A 23,543-nucleotide genomic window follows, 5' to 3' on the forward strand; every position below is an offset into this window, starting at 1 on the left:
AGCTTTGCTAACTAAAAACCATGTTGTAATTTCAAACCCACTTTGCGTGATGGCTCTAGTAAAATAGACTTTATTGCTTAGTAAATACTAAGCAATAAAGTTAGTAAAGTAAGTTACGGAGTAGTTGACAAGTTTTAATACAAATCTGGTGAAGAAAAATAGGCCTTACTGCTGAGTGGTACGGAATAGCGGTTTGGCAATTTCAGTTCATTTCCTGTTCGGTTCCTTTTACCGTATGTGTCTGTGATTAGCCTTTTTGTTGGCATGTAATCTACAGCTGTTAAATGGGAAGCCATCTATGTATTTTTTTATTGAAGGGTTGGGCTATTACAAGCTGTTTTAGATCTGTAGCACTGCAATTTTGCTTGACATTTAATCATGAAATTGTACATAATAATAATAATAATAAGCAGCAAAAGCTGTGAAAATAAGACATACAATAATAATAATAAATTTATTGTGCAAAAAATTGACTTATATAAGTTTAGTATAGTACCCACTACTACTTTATATGTAGGCAAATATAATGCAAGTAGTCCTTAAAAACTATTTAACAACAAGTCCAGTGCAGTAGTGTCTAAACTAGGCCAAGCCTGTATCTCAGACACCTTTTTTTTTTGTGGATGATAATGGAATGGTGTACTCGCCTGCGCTAACGGTTTACGCTGGCGGGGCACCAGTGGAGGATGATAAGATGAGCATGAGGTCAGGTCAGTTAACTCATCGTGACAAATTCACCAGGAATTTAACGATGGTTTCCAGGGGGAACCGCGTGGAGGTCGACCTGACATGTTACATTGCTAGGAATGGGGTTATCAATCCACATTACTAACAATCCCTTTCCCCCCCCCCCCCCTCTCAGACACCATTGCCCTCCTAAACATAATATGCAGTTACTGTACAATTTTTGAGCATTGAACAAAAATAAGATTCTAATCTAGTTTTTGTAGGGTAAGTATATTATAAAAAGAGTTACATCGTATCGTTGAGGCAGCGAATGACTACACTATATCACAATAAATAGAATAGAATAAAAAATCCTTTATTATTTAAATTAAGCAAATTTTTTAATCTACTGTTCATACGAATAGGTGTCTCATCATAAAATGAACAAGAAACTTGTAGGTTGCTCTTTTAAAATAAATATCAGAATTTCTACTTGGCTTAAGACTAGATGGCGTTGCGTGAATTGTCCAGTAGTATTATTGAAATTAAAGTATGTATTAATTTTCTACAGGTCAATGTACAATGTCAGTACATCACAACAATGTCTCGATCTCACCAATCTCTCTAATTGGTAGTAAGATCTGTGAAAACAAACTTGCTCAAATAATAACTTGTTAATTAATTTTGTAACAAAGAGAGCGCAGTTTAATATTAACTCCCAGTTCCTCTACAACTAATTAATTAAAAAATATAAATAACTTTTTTTCTTGTTGGGTTTACGTATTTGTTATCATCATCAACATCAGCCCACTGTAGTCCACAGGTGAACATAGGCCTCTCCGAAGTTACGCCACTGGGCACGATATTCAGCCCTTCTCTTGTGTATTGTCTGACATCATTTGGTGGAAAATGATGGCGAGATCTAGGATGTAGCGAGCTTACACAGAAGAAATCTATTCACCATACACTTAAACAATCCGGGGTTGTATTTCTTTAGAAGAACAGAATATCCACCAGCATATGCTATTGCAAAAGCAAATAGTTTATCAGTGTTAGTAACCCGAACAGACCAATCCCCATAAGCAACACCTGTTCACGAGTATGAAAAATATACTAACTTTTAATAACTACTGTTAGTTAGTAATTGTAATTGTTTTTTACTACTTTGTATTACTTTTTTGTATTGCTTAAGTATATGCATAAGATACAAATAAATAATTCTATCTACTAACTTAAAATAACTAATGAAACTTAATTATAAATAAATTAAACTTTTTCCCAAATATTCCAAATTTTAGGAAAACTTGTATTTACGTTTTGTAAAGTTTAAAGGTATTTTTTTAACTGTATGGGTTGTCCCATTATAGTTAAAAAATACCTTTTCTTAAAAAAAATATCTTTTCTTTATTATTGGTTTCATTGTATTTTTGGTATTTTTTTTCTTTTTATACATATAACTGGAATAGTGAGAAAGCTTAAATGTGTCTATCTATCTGTCTGACTGTCTATTGTATTTTAAACTGCTAAAACTAATATAATTAAATTTAACGTGCAGTTATTTCGTACTCCGAGATTATCTGTTGTATAAAAAAACGGACGAATACGCGGATAATAAGTAAGTATTATACAGTTCCAGAGCAAACCATAAATAGCGTTTACTCTGAAACTAATGAAATAGAATGTTCTTCCAACTCATACATGCTGTGAAACAATTTAGTCCGACTGTGTATATACTGCTAGTTACTGAACTTTCAATATGATTTCCGCATATATCCGGAACAATCCGGAATAATCCGGAACAATCCGGAACAATCTGCCAATATTCCAAGTGAAAACTATTTTAATATACGCGCAATGCTGTGCAATCATGTACACCACTATTTTGTAACTACATTGTTATAGTTGAAATTCTACTTATACCTTTACGATAATTATCCTAGATGAGGTGATCAGAGGCGTTGTCTTTCGACATTATAGAGAACTCAGTACTTGACGCGGTCGTTTTTCTTCGGGGTCTATAGAATAAAACATGGCGCGGGATGCCGTTTTTCAGATTTTCTCGGATATATTTGTTTGTTATTAGTGTTTCCTTCACAAGAAAGTTATTTTTGAACTTTCGCATTTAGAACATATTATTAACATAGTTACACGAGTTTTAACGCGGATAATTTTATGATAAATAAAGATATTTGCCTGTCTCGCCGTTTTGACTAGGTTAATCTGCTCCTAATTAACTATATCAAAAACGAAAAGTTAGTCAGAAATACAGTAAAAGAAATATTGTCGTTCAGATTTGAACTTATGACCTTTGTGATGATAGTCAGTTTTAAACAACCACTAGGTACTATCACCACCATCCATACGTAACATAATATTAGTCAAGATTTACCCTTCCCCATTTCAAATGATTCATTTCATGAAAATTAGTTAAGCCGTTAAGACGTAAAGAGTAACAAAACAAACTCATCTTTCACATTCATAATATTAATTACGATGTTGTTGTGAAGTACCTAATGTACAGAAGTTTGAAGCCGAAACCGCGAATGTTAGGTATTATATTCTAATGTTGGCAAATTGGGCGAACTTCGAGTCAGCTGAGTAAATATACACGTCCACATAACTTCGGAATATTCATGAAAATTATTTTTATATATGACTTCTGAATAAGTGATTGACATGGCAAAAACATGTCTTTAGCAAACGCAAACAAATGGAATTCCAAATGAGGAAACTCTACTGGTTGTTGGGTCGCAAGTCAAATCAAATCAAACCAAAAGTCATCGTTTTAGCCGCTTAGGAATGTAATTTTATTGTTATTATTGTCATTGAGCAGCAAACTTCTTGTTTACAAAACCATACTCAAACCGATCTGAACCTATGTCATCCAATTATTGGGGACTGCCTCTCACTTCAACATAAAAAACATACAAAGATTTCAGAACGAAATGTTAACGATGGCTCCAACGCACTTTGACATGTCACAAACGAACGGCTGCATCATGATCTGGAAGGGACACTGTTAAACAAGGAGTTTTGAAAGAAACAAAATTATACAAACAAAGTAATAAAATCACCCAACCGCGTAGCAAAGACATTGATGAAAGGAGCCAAACTGGTTGCAGACTAAAACGGATATTGCCTCAGACACTAATCAAATAAATAAAAGTAAAGTAGGACGTGTGTGATACATACCGAACATGAATGTATTGCATGCTTGTTTCTGTGGGGGAACCACGTGGAGGTCAACCTGACATGGTACATTGATAGCAATGGTGTCATCAGTCCATATTACTAACAATTCCCTTACATACTGTTTTTAACAGTTATCATGTCTTTGTATCCAATAATTTGACTGTCATATGACACTATTTAATCAAAACAGCCTGTAAAGCAATCTGCTTGAGAAATGTCATCTAATAGATTTTAAATTAAAAAAAAAATTCATTGATTTGTTTGAATATTTCTTATTCTGAAAGAGGTACCCAGCATATAAAACAATCTGCTTGTACAAACACATCGATTGTTTTTGAAAATTAAAAAAAAAACAATGTTTTTGTGATGTTTGAATATTTGCTATTCTAAAAGAGGTTCCTTCTTAGACGACTTCTGTAATTCCACTGCCATCTCACTCTTTAACTGAAATACAGCTTTCAAAGCAAGCTTGCTTGCAATAAACAGTAAAGTGACAGAGACATTTTAGACAGAAGTGAAGCAAATTACTTTGTACAAAGTGAAGTTTGGTAAAAAAACGAACAGTCTGTACAAATTAACGGTTAACATTTTATTATTATGTAAATAAATTCGCCGCAACACTAAGCCCTGGTAATTTACGACTCTCCGCCATAATGGTCACGTCAAAACGAAATAAATTACGGTTAGATTGAAATTACTTTGTAATTAAATAATACCGAGTTGAGGGGGGGGAGGTTATTAATTAGGATTAGTGACCCTATAAATAACACTAGCCATGATACTGCAGACTATAGCGCGAACAACGACCTCCACTCGGTCTCTATTGGAACCCATCTTGTGTGATTTTCTGTAATTTGGATAACGACCGCGCACCGGAAGACGCAGCGTGAGAAGACCTCCAGCAAGGTGACGACAATGACCTACGATCTGATCAAAATCGCTGGATGCGAGCAGCGCAGGACCGATCGTCGTGGAGATCTTTGGGGGAGGCCTTTGTACAGCAGTGGACGTCTTACAGGCTGAAATGATGATGATGAATTTGGATACGAAGAGCTGATCTGAATTCATGCTCTACCTCGCCATTTAATCCAATCCTCTGGTGCCAACAGTGTATACTGATAGCGCTGGTGGGGTCACCATTCTATTTTCATGTATTCTTATTAAACACAATATCAAATTGAAAATAGTGAAAGCTATATTATATCATTATGTATAAATCGCACAAAGTTATGAGCAACCGAACGAAGTCGAGACAAGCCACTAGTCCATTCTAACGTGAGATGATAAACAAACACCACCGTTATATTTACTTTTAAGCATAAAAAAAAGTAGGATGTGTCGTAAAAAACCGGAAATACATACATTGTTTACATAAGTGTATACAATTTTTATGTTTCCACTAATGCGCCATCTACTCAATTTTTTTTTTTTGTAAATACTCTCTTTCCAAAGGTTGTCTGTAAGAGATTGCATTAGCGATAAGACCGCCTTTTGTACTTAGTTTTTTTTTTTTGTTTTTAATTTGTTCATGTCCTTTATATGTTGGTGCAATAAAGTGTTATAATAATAATAATATAATAAAATAAAGTAATTATTGCTAATCCAGAAGCTAATATACATACATACACGACTTATTTAAGTTTTTTATGCAACGCAATTTAACTCCTATATTTCTAATATATATTTTTAAAGTATAATAATGGAAAGGTGCACCCGCTTGCGCTAACGATTTACACTGGCGGGGCACCAATGGAGGATGATAAGATGACTATGAGGTCAGGTCAATTCGATCGTTGCAAATTAATAATTTAACATGCCAGTTTCCAGAGGGAACCGCGTAGCAATCCCCCCTCCCCCTCTATATTGCTAAGAATATAGTAATAATATTAATAATTTCAGGACAATTCACACAGCGCCATCTAGACCCAAGTTAAGCTACCTAAAGCTTGTGTTATGGGTACTAGATAACTGATACAAATACATAGATATATTTTTTCTTATCGTAATTACATATTAGACGTAGAATATTAGACTTAGATGTAAGTAAACATCAAATATTTTCACTCAGTCTCTCTGCATTTGATTTATATTGCTTTATTACGGTTTAAGTACTGCAACTGGGCAATTGCCTCATATATTTTCTCAAGTCTGTATTTGAACTGAAAGAAACCGACGCCATATTTCAGGGTAATGACCTACGGTTTTACAAGTCCCGCCAAAGGTCAACTGTATAAATATATAAAATCGAAGTGTCCGTTTGCAATTTCAAATTAATAGCTTGTCACTAAACTATATTGGTACTTACATCAAATTATTTAAAAATTGTTGTCTGCCTGTTTGTTCTTGTTCATCTCGGAAACAGCTAGGCTCATTTTGACGGGACTTTCACTCGTAGAGAGCTATATATATTATAAGGAGTATCTTAGGATACTGTTATTCTAGATTTTATTATTTTAACAAAAAAAAAGATTAAATTCCACGCGTACAAACCTGCGAGTATCAGCTAGTTTGAGTATAAAATATTACATGTCCATTTGAAGCAATATAAATAAAGTGAACGTTTCAATATGTAGATATCTTATTATTATTAATATTATAAACGCGAAAATTTGTGAGTATGGATGGATGTTTGTTACTCTTTCACGCAAAAACTACTAAAGGGATTTCGATGAAACTTTACAGTTATATTGCTTACTCTTCAGAATAACATATAGGCTCTAAATTTCACGCGGGTTAAACCAAGTGCACAGCTAGTATATAATATATTAATGACACTTAACATAGTGCTCGTTTTTTTTTTTTAAATATGCGGATAGAGACGATATGTATGGCTCAGTTAAGTTATATGGCGAAGGAGTGCAAATAGACAATATTTTCTCTTATAATAATGCTAAAAAAATAATACATAAAGTTATTAACAAAACATTACGCATATCCTTTTCACACACACCCATATAATTATCTCTGATTCTAATTTATGCAGACAACAGCTTGCAAATATGCCGTACTTAAAAATAATTACGCAGATTCATAAAAAAAACAAATTGTAAGTAGTGACGTCAGTGTACCTTGAATGTTCCATTTTCAAAATCATTTTGAAACTTCCTAAAACGCTCGAAACATAAAAAAACATTTGGCTACATTTTTTCCCTCCACAAATAAAGCACGACCGTCACTTTTTTATTTCAAATGTGGAAGCAAGTCTTTTCACCACACATAAGCTTGAAAGGCACTCGTGTTTCTATTCCCTTTGAGATTTTGAATGTAATCCGTTTTTGAATGTCGTCAATAATTTGAGGGTCGCAAATGTATAAAAGAGACATTTCGGGTTACGTTTAATTTATATGAATTATGTGTGTAAATTAAACCCTATCTAAAATGTCTGCCCTGGGGAAAACCCTTGCGGTAATAGATTAATATTACGTTGGACCCTTAAGCATGAGTCCAAATGTCAGTTTACCTATTCGTATCAATAATATTAGTTTCAATTTACATTATAAAGTACTTAGCAGCAAAGTAAATGATAGAATTACCGAATTAATATTGTACATTTGTAGATATATGAATCGTTTATTCGATCGTAATCAGTCACATCAATCGATAAATGTTGTTATAATATATCTGACTTTTTTAATTGATAAAATTTAATTAAATATACTATTTATTATAGGTTTAATTTCATATGTACATAATATGTTATATGTAGTGTTATTTTTATATTGATACGACATTCTTCTTTTTTTTTTCGATATTATATTTAATATTCTGACATTTAATTTTAATGATGGTAGCAATTTACGGACAAATATATGTAACATCTCTTTAGTTATTTATTCCTAATAATGTACCAGATTAGGTTGAGGTCCACGCAGTCCCTCCTGAAAACCATAGCGGTAAATTGCCATTTGCTAGATGGGCTGACTGACCCAATTTCATTATCATCCTCCAATGGTGCTTCTCCAGCATATACCTTTAGCACTGGCAGCTTCAGCATTACTTTTACAAAAAAAAAACATTCTAAATTAAATAAGTTTTTTTTTTAATTATCTCAACATAGAAATAAAATAAGAACATCATACAATAAACCATATCATTAGACTTCAGCTAGACATATCTCCATTACTCATAAGTTTTGATGATAATTTACTAAACGGCCACAAAAGTAATTTAAAGTTCGTGAATTTTATTTTATTACGCCATAAAACATCATCAAGTAAACATAAATAAGACCGTAGTCCCCTCAAGTTACTCTCTAAGTGCCACTTAAGATCTTCCACATAAAATTGATATAGTAAAACAACTATTTCTGCAGCAAGAAATCAGCTCATTTCACATTCAGAAAGCGCCTTTCCATTACAACCCAACTAAATTTAACAACCACTCTCGACGTCATCTTTTTCCGATACCCATTTGCTTTAAGGGCCTCTCGAAGACCACATTCAATATAGCCGGGTTATATTTGCAGAGCGTTGCACTTTTGTCGTATACAAGTTGGTAATGTCATGCGCTTGAAAAGTTTAAGTGCCTTCACACACTGCTTCTAGAATATTCCTAATATAATATAATTGCATATATTGAATAAATGAATGATTGCGATGACTAATTTTCAAGCGAACACGGTAATTAGTCACATACATTGTTTCATAAAAAGCACATTCGTGATCCGCTATAATCTGGCATGCAAAAAATTTATAAATTTTTAAGTAATTATAAAAATTAATAACAAATTAAATAAATAGTATATAAAGTAATTATTATAATAGTAGTAAATAAAGTAATAATCGTAATTAATATAAATGGCAATAATAGAAAATTATAGTATTTCTTTAATGTCGTGAATTTACTAATGTGAACTAACTTACAAAGGTTTTTTTGGAAGTAAACTAAATAAAGTATTAGTTGAAGTAAAGTAAAGTAGAGTATTAAGTAAAGTACTAAAGTAGTAGTAGGTAGAAATAAAGTATTAATCATTAAATGCTTCGTCTTCTGTATTGAAAAGTTTCGAAATGATATCTCAATGCAGCTGTACTCATTTTATTTCGTTCTGGAATTATATTCATTGTGTAACTAACTTAACTAACTAATAATTTTTATTCCACGTCCAATCTTCTTGTTTGTTCCGGCTAATCTCTGAAAATGGCGGGACCGATTGTGACGTGACTTTTTTTGGCAGGTAGCTGATGTAATATGGAGTAACTTAGGCTACTTTAATTTTAGAAAAATAGAGTAAAATTCCACGCGGACGAAGTCGCGGGGACAGCTAGTTATATATATATTTGCAGTGCATTGCGCTCTTCTTCTGTAAATGTTAAGAGCACATCACACACGAGTTCTAGAATAAAACTAATAGCACATTAAGAAATGAGCTAGGTAAATAAATAAGATTACTTTATATTTATTTATTTACCGTACCTAAGTAGACTTTGAACTAATTTGTCTGCGTGGGTACTCGTTCCTCATTAACCTTTTTCTTTAAGCCTTGCGTGGCTTATATCTTTACCTTTCTTCAGAAAGAAAAGACAAAAAAATAATGTTACGATTATGAAATCGACGAATTAGTCTGAGAAGAAACACAACTGAAGATATAGTTATTGTCCTTACAAATTATTTTCTTTTAGACTTGACTACACCACTATATAGAAGACGCTAGAACCACTCCAGAAGCTATAAAGAAAAGAGAAAGAATCACTCTATACCTACTACAATAAAATCATTTTTATGTTACTCTAAGAACAATTAAAGGAGAGTTGTGCATAATGTGTAATGCACAACTCTACTATTTCAATTACTTGATTTTCCTAAGTGTTAAAATTGACTATATTTATTGCACTGGTTTACTTCCTACTGGTTCGATTCCTTTGCACGTTACAAATATTTCTATTGAGTGAGTATGATTGTTTGTAATGGTATGGGTGTTTTCTATATATATTATGTATGTATTTATAAAAAAAATTAAATAGATCTATCAGCTGTCTAGTACCCATAACACAAGCTCTGCTCACCTTGGGACTAGATGACGCTGTGTGGCTAATTCAGGTATAATATTTTTATTTTTATTAAAGAGCATTTCATTGTTACAGGCATACACACCGACCGGTTTCGAAAAATATGGCTACACATGCACTGTGGCCGACTACAGAGTAAACTTCTCAGTATGGGACACATCGGGTAAGTTTTATATTTATTTATAACAGTATATTTTATCTGCCAACGGAAAGGCAAAGGTACAAGATCATACAGCTTAATCTTCTGTTATTTATTTATAGCAGTATATTTTACCTACCAATGGAAATGCCTTTGCATTTCCATTGGTAGGTAAAATATACAAGATACCATACATCTTAATTTTCTTTTTTATAATATTATATATATATATATAATATAAGATACTATTAGATAGTCACGAAACGAGGTGTTAATCTAATTCCAATATCGATTTTCATGTCAATTAATAATAAATAAATAAACAAAAATAGAATTAACCAACTAGAGATTTTTTCTTTCATTAAGAAAAGTTCAACAAATAGAAAGATTGAGAGCACTTTAGCATTTGTGATAGTAATGTGTATACAGTAAAATTTTATTTATCAACATCAGTATCATTATTTCATAGTCTCAGACTATGAAATAATGATACTGATGTTACGTTTTAATAATAATATTGCTTATCGTTCCATAGGCACTGACTGAAAAAGTTTTCACTCTGTATAAAAAAATTACACTCTATGTTTGAGCCGTAAAATCTCAGTATACATTGTCGATACTGACGCCCTAATCGCGTATTCATAAAGTTGAATATCCATTATCATACATTGGCACAAGTCACGTCACGTAGTGCCCATCTGCTTCCAAATGGACGTAAAACGAGACAAGTCGATTCGATCGTCACGCTAACTCAACTCGTTCATACATCACGAAACATGGCGATCACCTATTTTCTTCTATATTCGTAGCTACTAAAAATACTCTTTACTTTGTTATCGACAACTGACACTCATGTGGTTATAGCAAGATGATAGAATTCATTTTGCATATTTAAAACCTTCGCAACTACGCGTTTATTATATTAGAGTGACACTAGGTATGAAAATGTAAAACGTAGTGATTATTTACTCAGTAAAACAATTAATTACAAATTAAGAAAAAAATACTTAAACCAATACTTCAGCTTAACACTCTCATTGCCATGGGAGCTGCTGGCGGGCCCCAAGGTTTGAGTGTAGAGGGCCATTTTTATTTTAAAGAAACATGAACAGCAGGCCCTGGGTGTCGCCAGCTGCCTCCAAAACATTTTGTCCATTACGCCGCTTATAATTTTCTAGAATTTGTCAGTGACGCCAGCCATAGTTACTTGGCCCCCACGCCGGCCGCCCCCTTGGCTCGCTGAATACGTCGTTTTCCTGCGCTTTCGCAACTTTCGGGATTAGAGACAATTTTGTTCCATAGAATATTATTTTATAGTGTGTAAAACATAACATATATTATTATAACGACAAGAAGGTAAATCAAGCGTAGAGGCCAAAAAACTCATGAAAAAAAACTACTGTATGCCTCACTTGTCCAAGGAACCTAGCGTTTGTGCGTCTTGTGTTGCCAATATACACAGCAAAAACTATTTTTAATTTTCATATTGAAGTTTTATGTTAAAACAATGAAGATTTGTCACAATTTATTTTATTGTTTTTCCCCTCCATACAGAAATGTCATTTTTGCCGATTGACTTGATTTTTTTTCCAACATGTAGCTCACTATATGCGCATGCCAATACTATACAATTTTTTTCCTTATTAGCAAGCCAGTCGTAGAAAAATCTGTTTGAATTTAGGGGATCACAGCGGATCCCACGTGCTCAAAGCATTATTAACTAGCCGCGGACCCCAGGGCCTGCTGTAATATTTTTTTATTTTAAGTGACGGCCTACCGCAGCAGATTTATTGGCACCCGCCGCCGGACTCCATGTCTTGCTGATCTGAAACCATGCTATATATTGCTGGCAGTGAGAGTGTTAAAAAAATAAGAATTCGAAATTTAAATATCTGTTGTAGAACTTGAAATGATGCCAGTACAGTCAGTCTTCAAAGATTTTAAAATTAGAATGCAGTATTTGCATCAATTAATTTCAATTTTCTTTCATGACGTCAGCTGAACATTATAGATTAATGTATGTATTTTACAGAGTAATTTCATATAAAATGTCTGTGACGTATATACTTTCTAGCAGATATAATATGAAGTAAAATTCGAGTATATAATCTCTGTTTGAGGCTACGTAGATATCTACATATTCTGAATATGTCCCATTAGAGCAAAATGAACACATTTGCATATTAAAGCATAGTTACTGTTCATATTTTAGTGCCTATATTCGCATTGCTAATTTTTTCGTGTGGTTTCCGCATCTAAGGAAATTCCTGACGTTGACTGTATATTATTTAAAAAATAATTGTGGTATAAACATTATCCTGGTTCGCCTCACTAATAATATTTGTATGAATCTGTTTTTTTTTTCAGTTATATTTACAGTTTGGGTACATACATTTTAACTACAACAAAACTTCTCTTTCAGAGATTTCTATTTTAGAAGCATTACAGATTTATTTATTTCAGGCTACTATTGGCCCAGATTATAAATATCTTAGTCTTAGTAGTTAATTAGTTAATCTATACTAACATACATATGAATTATACTATAAAAGCTTTGATATTTGATCTATTCTCTTATAAAACTTAGTTTTAATTACTCTGTGCAGTGATCTAGATATTCATAGTGTTTTTTATCTCTTCTTTTAGCTCCGGTGATTTGTGTTGCCACTAGCCATATTCATAGTGTTTAATCAGATTAATTCAATGACTATTCGTGTCCCAAAAACCTGCGGGTAGAGAATTCGCGGATATCCATCAAGCACTGTATTTATAAGTCACGATTCGCCCATCTGCGTAGAAATGGGACATAAATCGGCGCGTCGTCGACAGTTTGAACGTAGCTGGGTGATCTCAGCCGTCCATTTTGTTTGAGAGATCTATGGTCGTGTATCTAGACATTTTTCAACCAATTTAAGAAAGCGACACTTTAAAAAAAAATCCCGTTTTTGTTAATTATACTGTATGTAAGTAATTCATTACACATATAATGATAAATTACACATTTATGGAGAGATATATATATAATGAATAACTTATTTATACAGATAGATATAAATATACATAAATAATTAAGCCTCAATGATATTAGCCGGCAGTGCTGTAATATGCCTTTTCTCAGTAGGCATGCAAATTTATTACTAAACCTAACATTAATACATTATAATTTATTACAATAATTAGGTGGGTACATATAATGTTTAATTATAATTGTTATAATGTTTTTACAACTAGTATTACATTTTTTTTTAAATTAAATTCATAATTTAATTGTCGTCCAAAGAGTAAAAACAGTGCACTAATAGACAATTCACGCCATCTAGTGTCAAGCTAAACAGAGCTTGTGTTATGAATACTATATAACTGATACAAATATATACATATTTAGTTTTTCTTTAATACAAACTATCATAGTCATGAATACAAATAATCAAATCAAAGAATCGAACCCGCGACCATCGCAAGTAAGGCGGTGTCCTAAAGCGCCTGCAATTTAAATTGTTGAAACTGAGATACACATGAAGACGAATCTTTAGTACCTCAGTTTATTCTAGTTACTTAAAATGTTCACAAAGTTTATAATTGCTTTATGGTTATCAGTTTATGGTTCTCTGCTCTAGTTGTCTACAAGTACCATAGAGTATACGGAATAGTTTCAGTTGTTATTCATAACGTAGCTCTTTTCCGTTTTTATTCGTAGCTCATAAAGCGATGTATGGCGACGGAAGCGAGATACGCGATTTAGCGACAATATTAAATTTAAAACGAGCCGTGCCACCAACTTTTATATCATCATAAACAACACCAGTAAAGTTTATTAATATTACAACAAAATGTACGTGTTTTGTTTAATTATAATAAAAAAATTAATTACCTACTAACTGTTAGGTTTATATGGGGGTTTCATGACAAACATCAATTTTTTTTTTATGTGATTATTTTTATTTTTTTAGTCCTGCCACCTGCGCTAACAGTAGACGCTGGTGGGACACCAGTGGAAGATGATAGGATGAGTATGAGGTCAGGTCAGTTAGTCTATCGTGGTAAATTCACCAGGAATTAACACGATCCAGGGGAAACAGCGTGGACAACCTGAGATGGTACATTACTAAGAATGGTATCAACAATCCGTATTACTAACAATACCCGTCCCCCAATATATCAAAATTGTTCATTAGCATACATATATTGATACTAAGTTATGGATTTTATGTGGTTAATGGGTGGATAAATGAGAATGCTACGTTTGGGCCTCTTCCAATGCACGCCTCTGAGCATCATCTTCAGCCGTCTGAAGTCTGAAGTCGTCTGATTATGGGTAATAATCAGACGAAAAGGGCTGAAGTTTATGCAACACTATGTATATCGTCACTCAACCTAGCTGTGATTTAGTTAGTTTGGGCTTGAATAAATATTATTGTTTGGCGAGTTATAATAATTCTAGACACTTTATATAACGCTGTATGTATATCCTACGCTAAGCAGTGCTTATGTTATGTGTGTAGTACCCAGCTGACAAGAACGCCACTACACATCCTATGTGATTGTAGCCCACTTAACGCATAAACGAAATATCTCCTCAGGATAGAGTATGGACTATACATACTCTATACATACATCGTGAGTATGTAAAGTCAAAGTAAGAATATCCTTCAATTCTTGTCTACAGGTCGACCTGGATTGATCGAATGGCGAGCACAATCGATCGATTATATACACTATCATATACAATATCATATAGCAATATGATATTGTATATAATATGATAGTGTATATAATATTCAGGTATACAGGTCTCTTTAATAACTAGTAATTGGGGGAAAGAGTATTGACAATGTCAGGTTGATCTCCACGTAGTTCCCCCAGAAAAACATCATGTTAAATTCCTGGTGAGTTTATACATATATATGGCCTATCGTAGACTAATTGACCTAACCTGTTGAGCCATCATCGGAGGCGGATACACCATTCCATTAACATCCATAAGAAAATAAACTTAGTAATAGCCTAAACCCCGTAATAAAAAAAACAGCTGATGTAAACAATGATATATTATGTATATAATAATTTTGTTTACTGTATATTTATATAATATATATATGTATATATATATCTTGCATAGTTATTTATATGTATTAACAAATTTAAAACAGCTCTCGCTAATACCCCATTACGCTTTCTGTTTATACCCTAAGGTTAGCTGGGAGAGAATGCCATAAGGCATTAAGCTCGCCTGTTGTACAAAATTTTTTTTTTTTTTTGTTCAATAAAGAATAAATAAATAAATAAATACATATCTATATTTTTATATATCACAGCAGTGGCAAACAAGCTTTCTAATTTGTTGTTTTGTTTGTCTTCGTTTGATTCAGGTCTGACAATAAGAGGCTATTTTAATAAGTTTGAAATCGTTGAAGGAACACTCTTAACCTTTACTGAGAGGTTTCGGTTCGGTTCGGGGTTAAATATGTCTCTTCATGAGCATTTAAAATATATATATTTTAGTATATAATATTCAGGTATACAATTGTAAAGATATAATATCTAAATATTGTGTTAACTAATACTAATTTTGGAGCGGAGTTGCAATGAAAAATGTTGCAAAAATAAGAAAAATGTTCGTGGGTCTTTTAGTAATTAATAAATACAAGGAAATTGTGCTTGTTTTTAATATTTGTGCAAAGGCTTTTAAACAATATTTCATGGTGGCAACACTGCTAGATATTACTGCTATTAAATATATCTCACTATATTACGTACGTACCCAAAATCGAAGCTCACTCACGTGATAGGTTAAGCTTTCGAGTTTCAAAGCAAAGCTGCGAAGTTTAGAGACTGGCTCAAGGCATGTTGGTTGAATGGTAGATAATACTATTTGGCATTAAATCCGATCGATTCTGTGTCTGTACCTATACTCGTATTTTTTTTGGAAATGGGGAACGACTACAGCTGATGATGGAATGGACTAACGGTTTACGCTGGCGTCTGGCTGGTGCTCACCAGTGGAGGACCAGTGGAGATGTACATGAAGTTAGGTCAGCTAGCCTATCGTGATAAAATCACTTGGAAATAACAACGATGGTTTCCAGGGCGGGCTGCGTGGAGGTCGACCTGACGCGGTAAATTACTAGCAATGGGGTCCTAGTCTTGATAAAAATCTTATTTCTAACTATAAAATATTTCGAAGCATCGCAAGCGTTAACTATAGACCATATGAATAATCGTATAACAGTCTATATAATAATAAAATCTATATATAATAATAAGTGTATATATAAATGAAAAAAATTCTTGAATATGTGAAATCTTTTTATTAAGTAATAATAATAATTTAGGAAAAAATAACCCTTTGTACAAGCACTTATCTTCCATAAGCTATGTTTGATTAAATAGCTCTTTGTTATTTGTCTTGAATTAGTAAATATTTATATTATAACCTAATATTAAACTTAGTATTAACATCGCATACAGCTATATCTCATTCATTATTCCACTGCGACTGCGTGCCGTGATATATTGTGTATCTGTGGCGCATTACGTTTTGCGCGGGAAAGTGAAAAAACTAAGAATTTCTTTTGCAGACACACTGATTTTTTGTGCTCTCCGTTGTCAATTATTTTACTCTATTTGTACAGAACACCGTATAATAATAATTATACATAAATTACTTACACAGCATGTATTATTCTATTACGTATTATAATATAATCAGGGTACAATAACATCAAGTACTACGGGACGTACCTTTTATCTTATAACCCGTAGATTACAACGATTATCAAAGCATTATTAATTATCATTTATCAATCAAGTGCAGGGACAACCCCTACACTATCATTACATAGTATAAAACAAAGTCGCTTTCGCTGTCTGTCCGTCCCTATGTAAGCTTATATCTTTAAAACTACGTAACGGATTTTGAGGCAGTTCTTTTATTAGATAGAGAGTTTCAAGAGGAAGGTTTATATGTGTAATAGATACACCCAGACGAAGCCGTGTTATATATATTTATAAGTCTGTTACCAACTTATAATATAAAGTTAGTATACCTTTGTATACAACAATATGAGTATAAATATTACCTAATGTTATAGAAAGTATATGAAAATTCTTAACTATTTGATAGTTTCTTCTACGCCACGATACCGATCCCAGATGCGGCACAAATTGTTAAGGTAGTTTTATAGTTTATACTTGGCCAGCACAAGTTTCTCACGTGACTGTAAAGTATACGCCAAGTTGCACCATTAAACAGGTCATCTCGAAGACGCGTCATTTTGAGAACGCTCGTAAATGTGACTTTGTTACTATTAGAATCTGTTTGGCTATTTGTCTAAACATTCCGCTTTAAAGTTTTAAATGAATCGTGTGCGGCGTTGATAGATATAGTCTTTATTAACAATAATAATCTCAGGACAATTCACATAGCGCCATCTAGACCCAAGCTAGCTAAACCTTGTGTTATGGGTACTAGACAAGTGATACAAATACATTTGTTTTCATAAATACATACAGATCATACATAGGAAACACCCAGACCGATACAAACAATAATACTAATGAATACAAATCTTTGTGCTTGCGAGGAATCGAATACCCGACCATCGGAAGTAAGGCGGTGTGCTAAACCGCTAGACCACCGCGGCCGTCGTAATTCGGTTTATTGAAATAACCGTAAATTAAAGTAGTTGTATTTTTTTTTAATTGTAATGTCGAACAAAACTACTTCATGTATTTGTTTTAACTAATGTATGTCTCCAACCTTCCCTTAACATTTTGTGTTTGTTTCATTCCCATCGATTGACAAATAAAATAGTTATGACTTGTTGTTATTGCGAGTAAAACACGGACGAAGTCGCGGGAAAAGCTAGTAATTGAATATAAATTACCATAAATCCAAATAGCCATAAACAAATTATTACTATCACAGTATAGCACGCGTTCACAACAATTGACATAAACAAAACTGAACTCTAACTCCATGATGAATTGTGTTCTATTTGCATATAGATGTTATGCTATTTGACGCGTTGGTGGTCTAGCGGTTTAGTACTTTGCTTTAATTCTGGTGTTCGCGGGTTCTATTTCCCGCACAGTGCAATTAGATCACGATTAGTCCCATGGTAAGCAGAGCTTATGGTCTGGTTACTAGACAACTGATATAAATACCTAGAATTTTTTTGTGAATACATACATAATATGCATAGAAACACCCAGACCGATACAAATAATCATACTCATGAATACATAAGTATAGTATGTATTATGTAAACGAACCCGCGACTATCGGAAGTAACACGATGTGTTATACTGCTAGACTACCGAGGTCGTCCAGAAAACATCCTAACCGTTATTTAGTCAGAATGTTTTTAATTTTCAGTTATATTAAATGATCAGCTATTAGCTTATAGACTACAAGGTACTATCAGAAAGAATGTTATTAACTGGATTATTGAGTCATCATTGTGAAAATACATTTGACATTATTAGTGAGAAGATAATGTCAGTAGATTACGCAAGTAGAGATCAAAGTATCTTCTAATTACACAGCATCTTAAAGACTTAATGACTATTTATTTTAAATGCGTAATGTGGTTAAAAATATTTATTCATGTAGGACATTTAGGACATTTTATACTTCACTTACGCACGTAAATTTCTCTCTATCTCTAACGTGGAGGGTCATACTCTATGCTCTGTCAGTTAACGTATTAATCGATTTCCATAAGGAAAGCTTTCAGATCGGATTACGTATAACAGTAACAATAATCGTAGTCAATTCACACAGCGCCATCTAGTCCCAGCTAAGGAGAGCTTGTGTTATGGATACTAGACGACCTATATTACATAGATACGTTTTTTGTATATATATACATTGTGACTGGAGCGGGAAAACAAACGACTATTGTATTAAAATCAGAATACTAGTAATAAATGTGTATATTTTCCAAAAGGGTTCAAGGTTCCCAAGTGTAAGCAGCACTAATTATGATGGACGACTGAGGCCCCGAAGCCGGCCACCGCATGGGAAACCCCAAGCAGTGCTCGCGATCCTCGACACGGGCGCAGGTCCAAAAGGCCCTTCCAGAACGCACCAACACTACAACAATACAAAGTTAATAAAAAGATTGGTAGGCAAATATTAGGTGTGTATAAGAATCTACTTATAATAATATCTAGTTTTAAAATGAATGTGGATTTCAATTTACAACTATTTCCTTATGTCAAAACCTTTTTCCTTATCCTTCTTCTTCATAATTGCGCCAGTAGGAATAGAGTTGCGTAGGAAAATCGTTAACTAAACCCAATTTTGAAAAGCCAGGTTTATGCATCAGCCACAACGGCGGACTAAGCATTACGCAACCTAGGCTCGTGGGTTCGTAGGCGTAAAACTACCAAACGGAAAGTATGTGTCATGACTAAAAATTTGACCCATATTTACAATGTTCCTTAACCTTCGTCCGCCACTGATCATAACCGAAGGCAGTAGTGGGATATAGCTATTGCTATCGGGGCCGCGGTAGAGTGCTAACGCTACTTCGTGATCCGGACACCAAAAGCGAGTTGACACCCTGGAAATTTTAGCCAGTAAGAAGCCGGCAGTATTCTTCGGCTGCACCCGGGGTGGACAGGTCTTCGTAATTTTCCACAGTTAAAATAAGGTGGTAAACCTTCATATACCGCTCTTGGTTGTAGTGATTGTTGTCTCATGCATTGCCATTTCTAGGTACCAAACTGTAATGCATTTGTGTCCTTTAACTTTACTGCTATATATCATTGTTGAAACCAGAACATTGCTTGCAAAGTTAACTACTGGCGTCGGAAGTTGGTTAGACATAGATATCTACACAAACAACTTTGTACAGAGTAGAGAAACTTGTCTCTGAAGATATTACGAAAACAGGAATATTTTTGCAGTATACAGTTTATACATATGTTAACTACAAATTCAATTAAAATAATAATTTACTAATATTATAAACGCGAAGTATGTGAGTATAGATGATTGGATGTTTGTTACTCTTTTACGCAAAAACTACTGAATGCATTTTTATGAAACTTTACAGTACTATACTTCATAATAACATATGGGTTATAATTCAAATAGATATTATGTAATGTTGGGGAAATATAATGATAAATGTCAACAAAGAGCGATACAGGCGAAATTGCGCGGGTCAGCTAGTAATTTATGAATATCACTAGTATCATTAATTATTTCATTGAACATTGACATACATTAAAAATCTTAAATATGTACTATGTGAACAAAAAGAGATCTCGACCTGTCAACCCAATACAGCATAATCAGTAGTGAGTGGGCAACTAACTGTAGAAAAATGATATTTAAGGACAATTCACACAGTGCACTGAAATTCTGTTATAGGTACTAGACAACTAATGGAAATACATAAAAGCATTTTTTATAAATACTACATAATATGTATAGAAAACATACAAACAATCTTACTCATGAGTACAACGGCAAGGTCTGAACCCGCGACCATTGGAAGTACTTTATGGCGGTGTGATACGCCGTTAAAACACTGCAACCATCAAGATTTAAACCTATTTTAGTACCACTGTACTGATTCATTCTATATACATTTTATGTATATAGAATGAATCAGTACACAGAATTTGTATTAAACATGTTGTTTACACAAAATAGTAATTTATATTCAAAACCAGTTGTACCTTGTTCGGAACCGTTTAAAAATAACTTAACTTTTGATTGTTTATGACTTTTGATTGTGACATACAAATACATATACAGTGACCCCGTGTGATGTGAAACATTGATTAGCAGTAGGTCAGTTAACCACTGTACACTTGGTGCTGATAACGTATGTGTAAATACACTGGTGGCCAAAATATTGTGATACATATAATAATTTCAAAGTTTAATTGACGATTTTACAATTTAATAATAGAAAACGATTCAAATAATGCATAATATATTAGCCACACGCGGACGACTCTTCCATTCCATTTGCGGCCTTTCGTATAATATATTTTTTCTCAGAGGCCGCCATCTTGTGCCGCAATACTCCCGAAAAACTAGAAGTTATAAAAATGATATACTCAGGTTGTATTACACATTGTTATTTATTGAATTAATTTTGGATCAAATTACTCACGGATTTATATCATAGGTACTTATACAAAACACCGAGACAATAATACAAACTATAATAAGTAATATAAGGAGTGGAACTCTCTACCAGCGTCTATTTTTCCTGCCTCTTACAACATTGGGTCTTTTAAGTCAAGAGTGAATAGGTATTATTTGAGCTTGCGTGTAACAGCTTAGACCACATCATCACTTAACATCAGGTGAGATTGCGGTCAAACGCGCTCAAATTATGATATAAAAAAATATATATATAATATGAACTCTATTCTCCGCATTTAGCCTCTCATCTGGATCATTGTGCATGTATAACTGAGACTACTAAAATAGCCAGCCAAGCTCCTCCCAGAAGCGCAATAGTCTCCTGGTGTCTTTACAGGCTTCATGGAGCGACCTCACCGTTTCGGGAATTTAATATCATACACAAAAAACTATGATAACTAATAACTCATATTCTTAAATAGTAATATTTATATACTGTCAGTAACTAAGCTAATGTCCGTGCTACTGGGATCACACATTCAGTTTCCTATTTCTTGTTTATTCATATATAATTGCTGTTTGGCATGAATGGTACAAGTGGTTTCTACACCCGGCTTTTTAAATGCCAATCGATACGGGAGTCACGTCAGAACTCTCTGAAGGTTGACCGAGTGTCTATCTTAAATTTGTTCCACGTTAAATTTAATTGCTAATCACGCATCCATTGTTAATTGTCTACAAAAGGGCAAACTTTGCTAAAATATTACCACAAGCACTGCGAATACAAATTAATACGCCGTTTGCTTTCCACACGAGCAGACTTGCCAAAGCCATAATAACAAAACGAACACAAAGTAAACACACACAAACATTGAAGGACTGAGATACTTTATTGCTCATTACAACGTTTTTGCTTGGATCAACAATAATAATATTAAACTTTACATTATTGTTCTGAATTTTGATAAGGTTTTCGTAAATCTGGTATTAAAGTTTTGTACTTACAAAATTAATATGTGTTATAATTATATACTTCATTGTTTATTACTTTGCTTCTTTAGTAAATATTTGTTTGTATAAAGAACTAATTAAGAGATTAATTAAACCCATTCTACTAAAATTCCTAAATATAATAGAATACATAAAATATTAAAACCATTTATTTATTGTGATAATATTATAGATCTTATAAATATTACTTTAGCGTGATCAAAATAGAACTTACACAAATTTACATTATATATCTTCGAAGTCTTAAATATAGCAATCAAAATTTTAAATTACTCTAAAATAACTTTTAAAGACAAATTATATTATTATATCAGAATTATTATTCTCTAAATTACGTGTACCATTATTTTGTCCCGAAGTGTAGAATACTCACGCTAGTACAAACAAACAGGTCAGTGGTTTTAGCTGACCAATGTGCAGCGTGAATATGATTTCTGCTCCTGTATGGGAACCAATGAGTTACCCATTTACCATGTAATTACATACGTTTTGTATATATATATTTGTTTATGGATGATAAGGTATGATGCACCGGAGGGTGCATTTTAAACTGGCGGGGCACCAGTGGAGGCTGATAAGATGAGCATGAGGTCAGGTCAGAGATAGACCAACAAATTCACCAGGAATTGATCACGATGCCTTCAGGGGGAACCGCGTAGAGGTCAACTTGACATATGGTACATTGCTAGGAATGGGGTTTCTTACTTCCCTTCCCGCAATATATATATTTTACATTAATAATAATATTTCAAGGGTGATAATGGAATTATCTGTAATTAGCTGCCTAGGCACCAACTAACCTTTCTATATTTTTTATACTACGAAGTTGGCAAATAAGCATATGGCCCATGTGATACTATAGCATATAGACACCCTAAACATCAGGGGTGTCACATGCGCGTTGCCGTTTTAAGAAACCTTATGTACCGTTCTGAAAAACCCCATGCAGTCTCAGATATGTATAAAGGTCTGCCTCAATAAAAAATGTGTAAATTATATAAACATTCTAGTATTTACCCCCACATATTTTATAACTAAATTTCGTAATGAATTTTTAATTTTATTGTCATCATCTTATAGTTCAGTTTCCTATAATTGGTACCTACTCCTGACGGCGAACATTTGCACAATAGTTCTCTCACGCCCACGCCTCTCATTATGTTGGTAGTAAAATATTACGATAAATTATATAAATGTGAGTTTGCAATAATATAAATTATTGCAATAACTATTATTCTCTTGAGTTATTAATATATCATTAGATTAATACATGAACCAATAACTTCGTACCCTTTATTACGAAAATCGCGCGAACGGAGGACTATGAAATTTAGCACACTTATAGTTTACTAGCTTTTACCCGCAGCTTCGCTCCCGTTAATTCATCCCCTTAGGGGTGGAATTTATCAAAATTCTT

General features: G+C 33.3%; 1 protein-coding gene across 2 annotated transcripts in view; it reads left to right on the forward strand.

Annotated features, from left to right (window-relative positions):
* Positions 1-23,543, forward strand: part of LOC131851412 (uncharacterized) — a 169,057-nt gene that overhangs the window by 136,500 nt on the left and 9,014 nt on the right. For both annotated transcript variants that reach the window (XM_059201917.1, XM_059201916.1), the window contains exon 3: positions 9,939-10,026. In XM_059201917.1, coding sequence (XP_059057900.1) covers positions 9,939-10,026 — 88 coding nt within the window. The remainder of the gene's footprint in view (positions 1-9,938; positions 10,027-23,543) is intronic.

Source organism: Achroia grisella, unplaced genomic scaffold, assembly GCF_030625045.1.
Source record: "Achroia grisella isolate CSIRO2021 unplaced genomic scaffold, CSIRO_AGI_Agris_v1 utg782, whole genome shotgun sequence".
In the NCBI taxonomy this organism is placed as follows: domain Eukaryota; kingdom Metazoa; phylum Arthropoda; class Insecta; order Lepidoptera; family Pyralidae; genus Achroia; species Achroia grisella.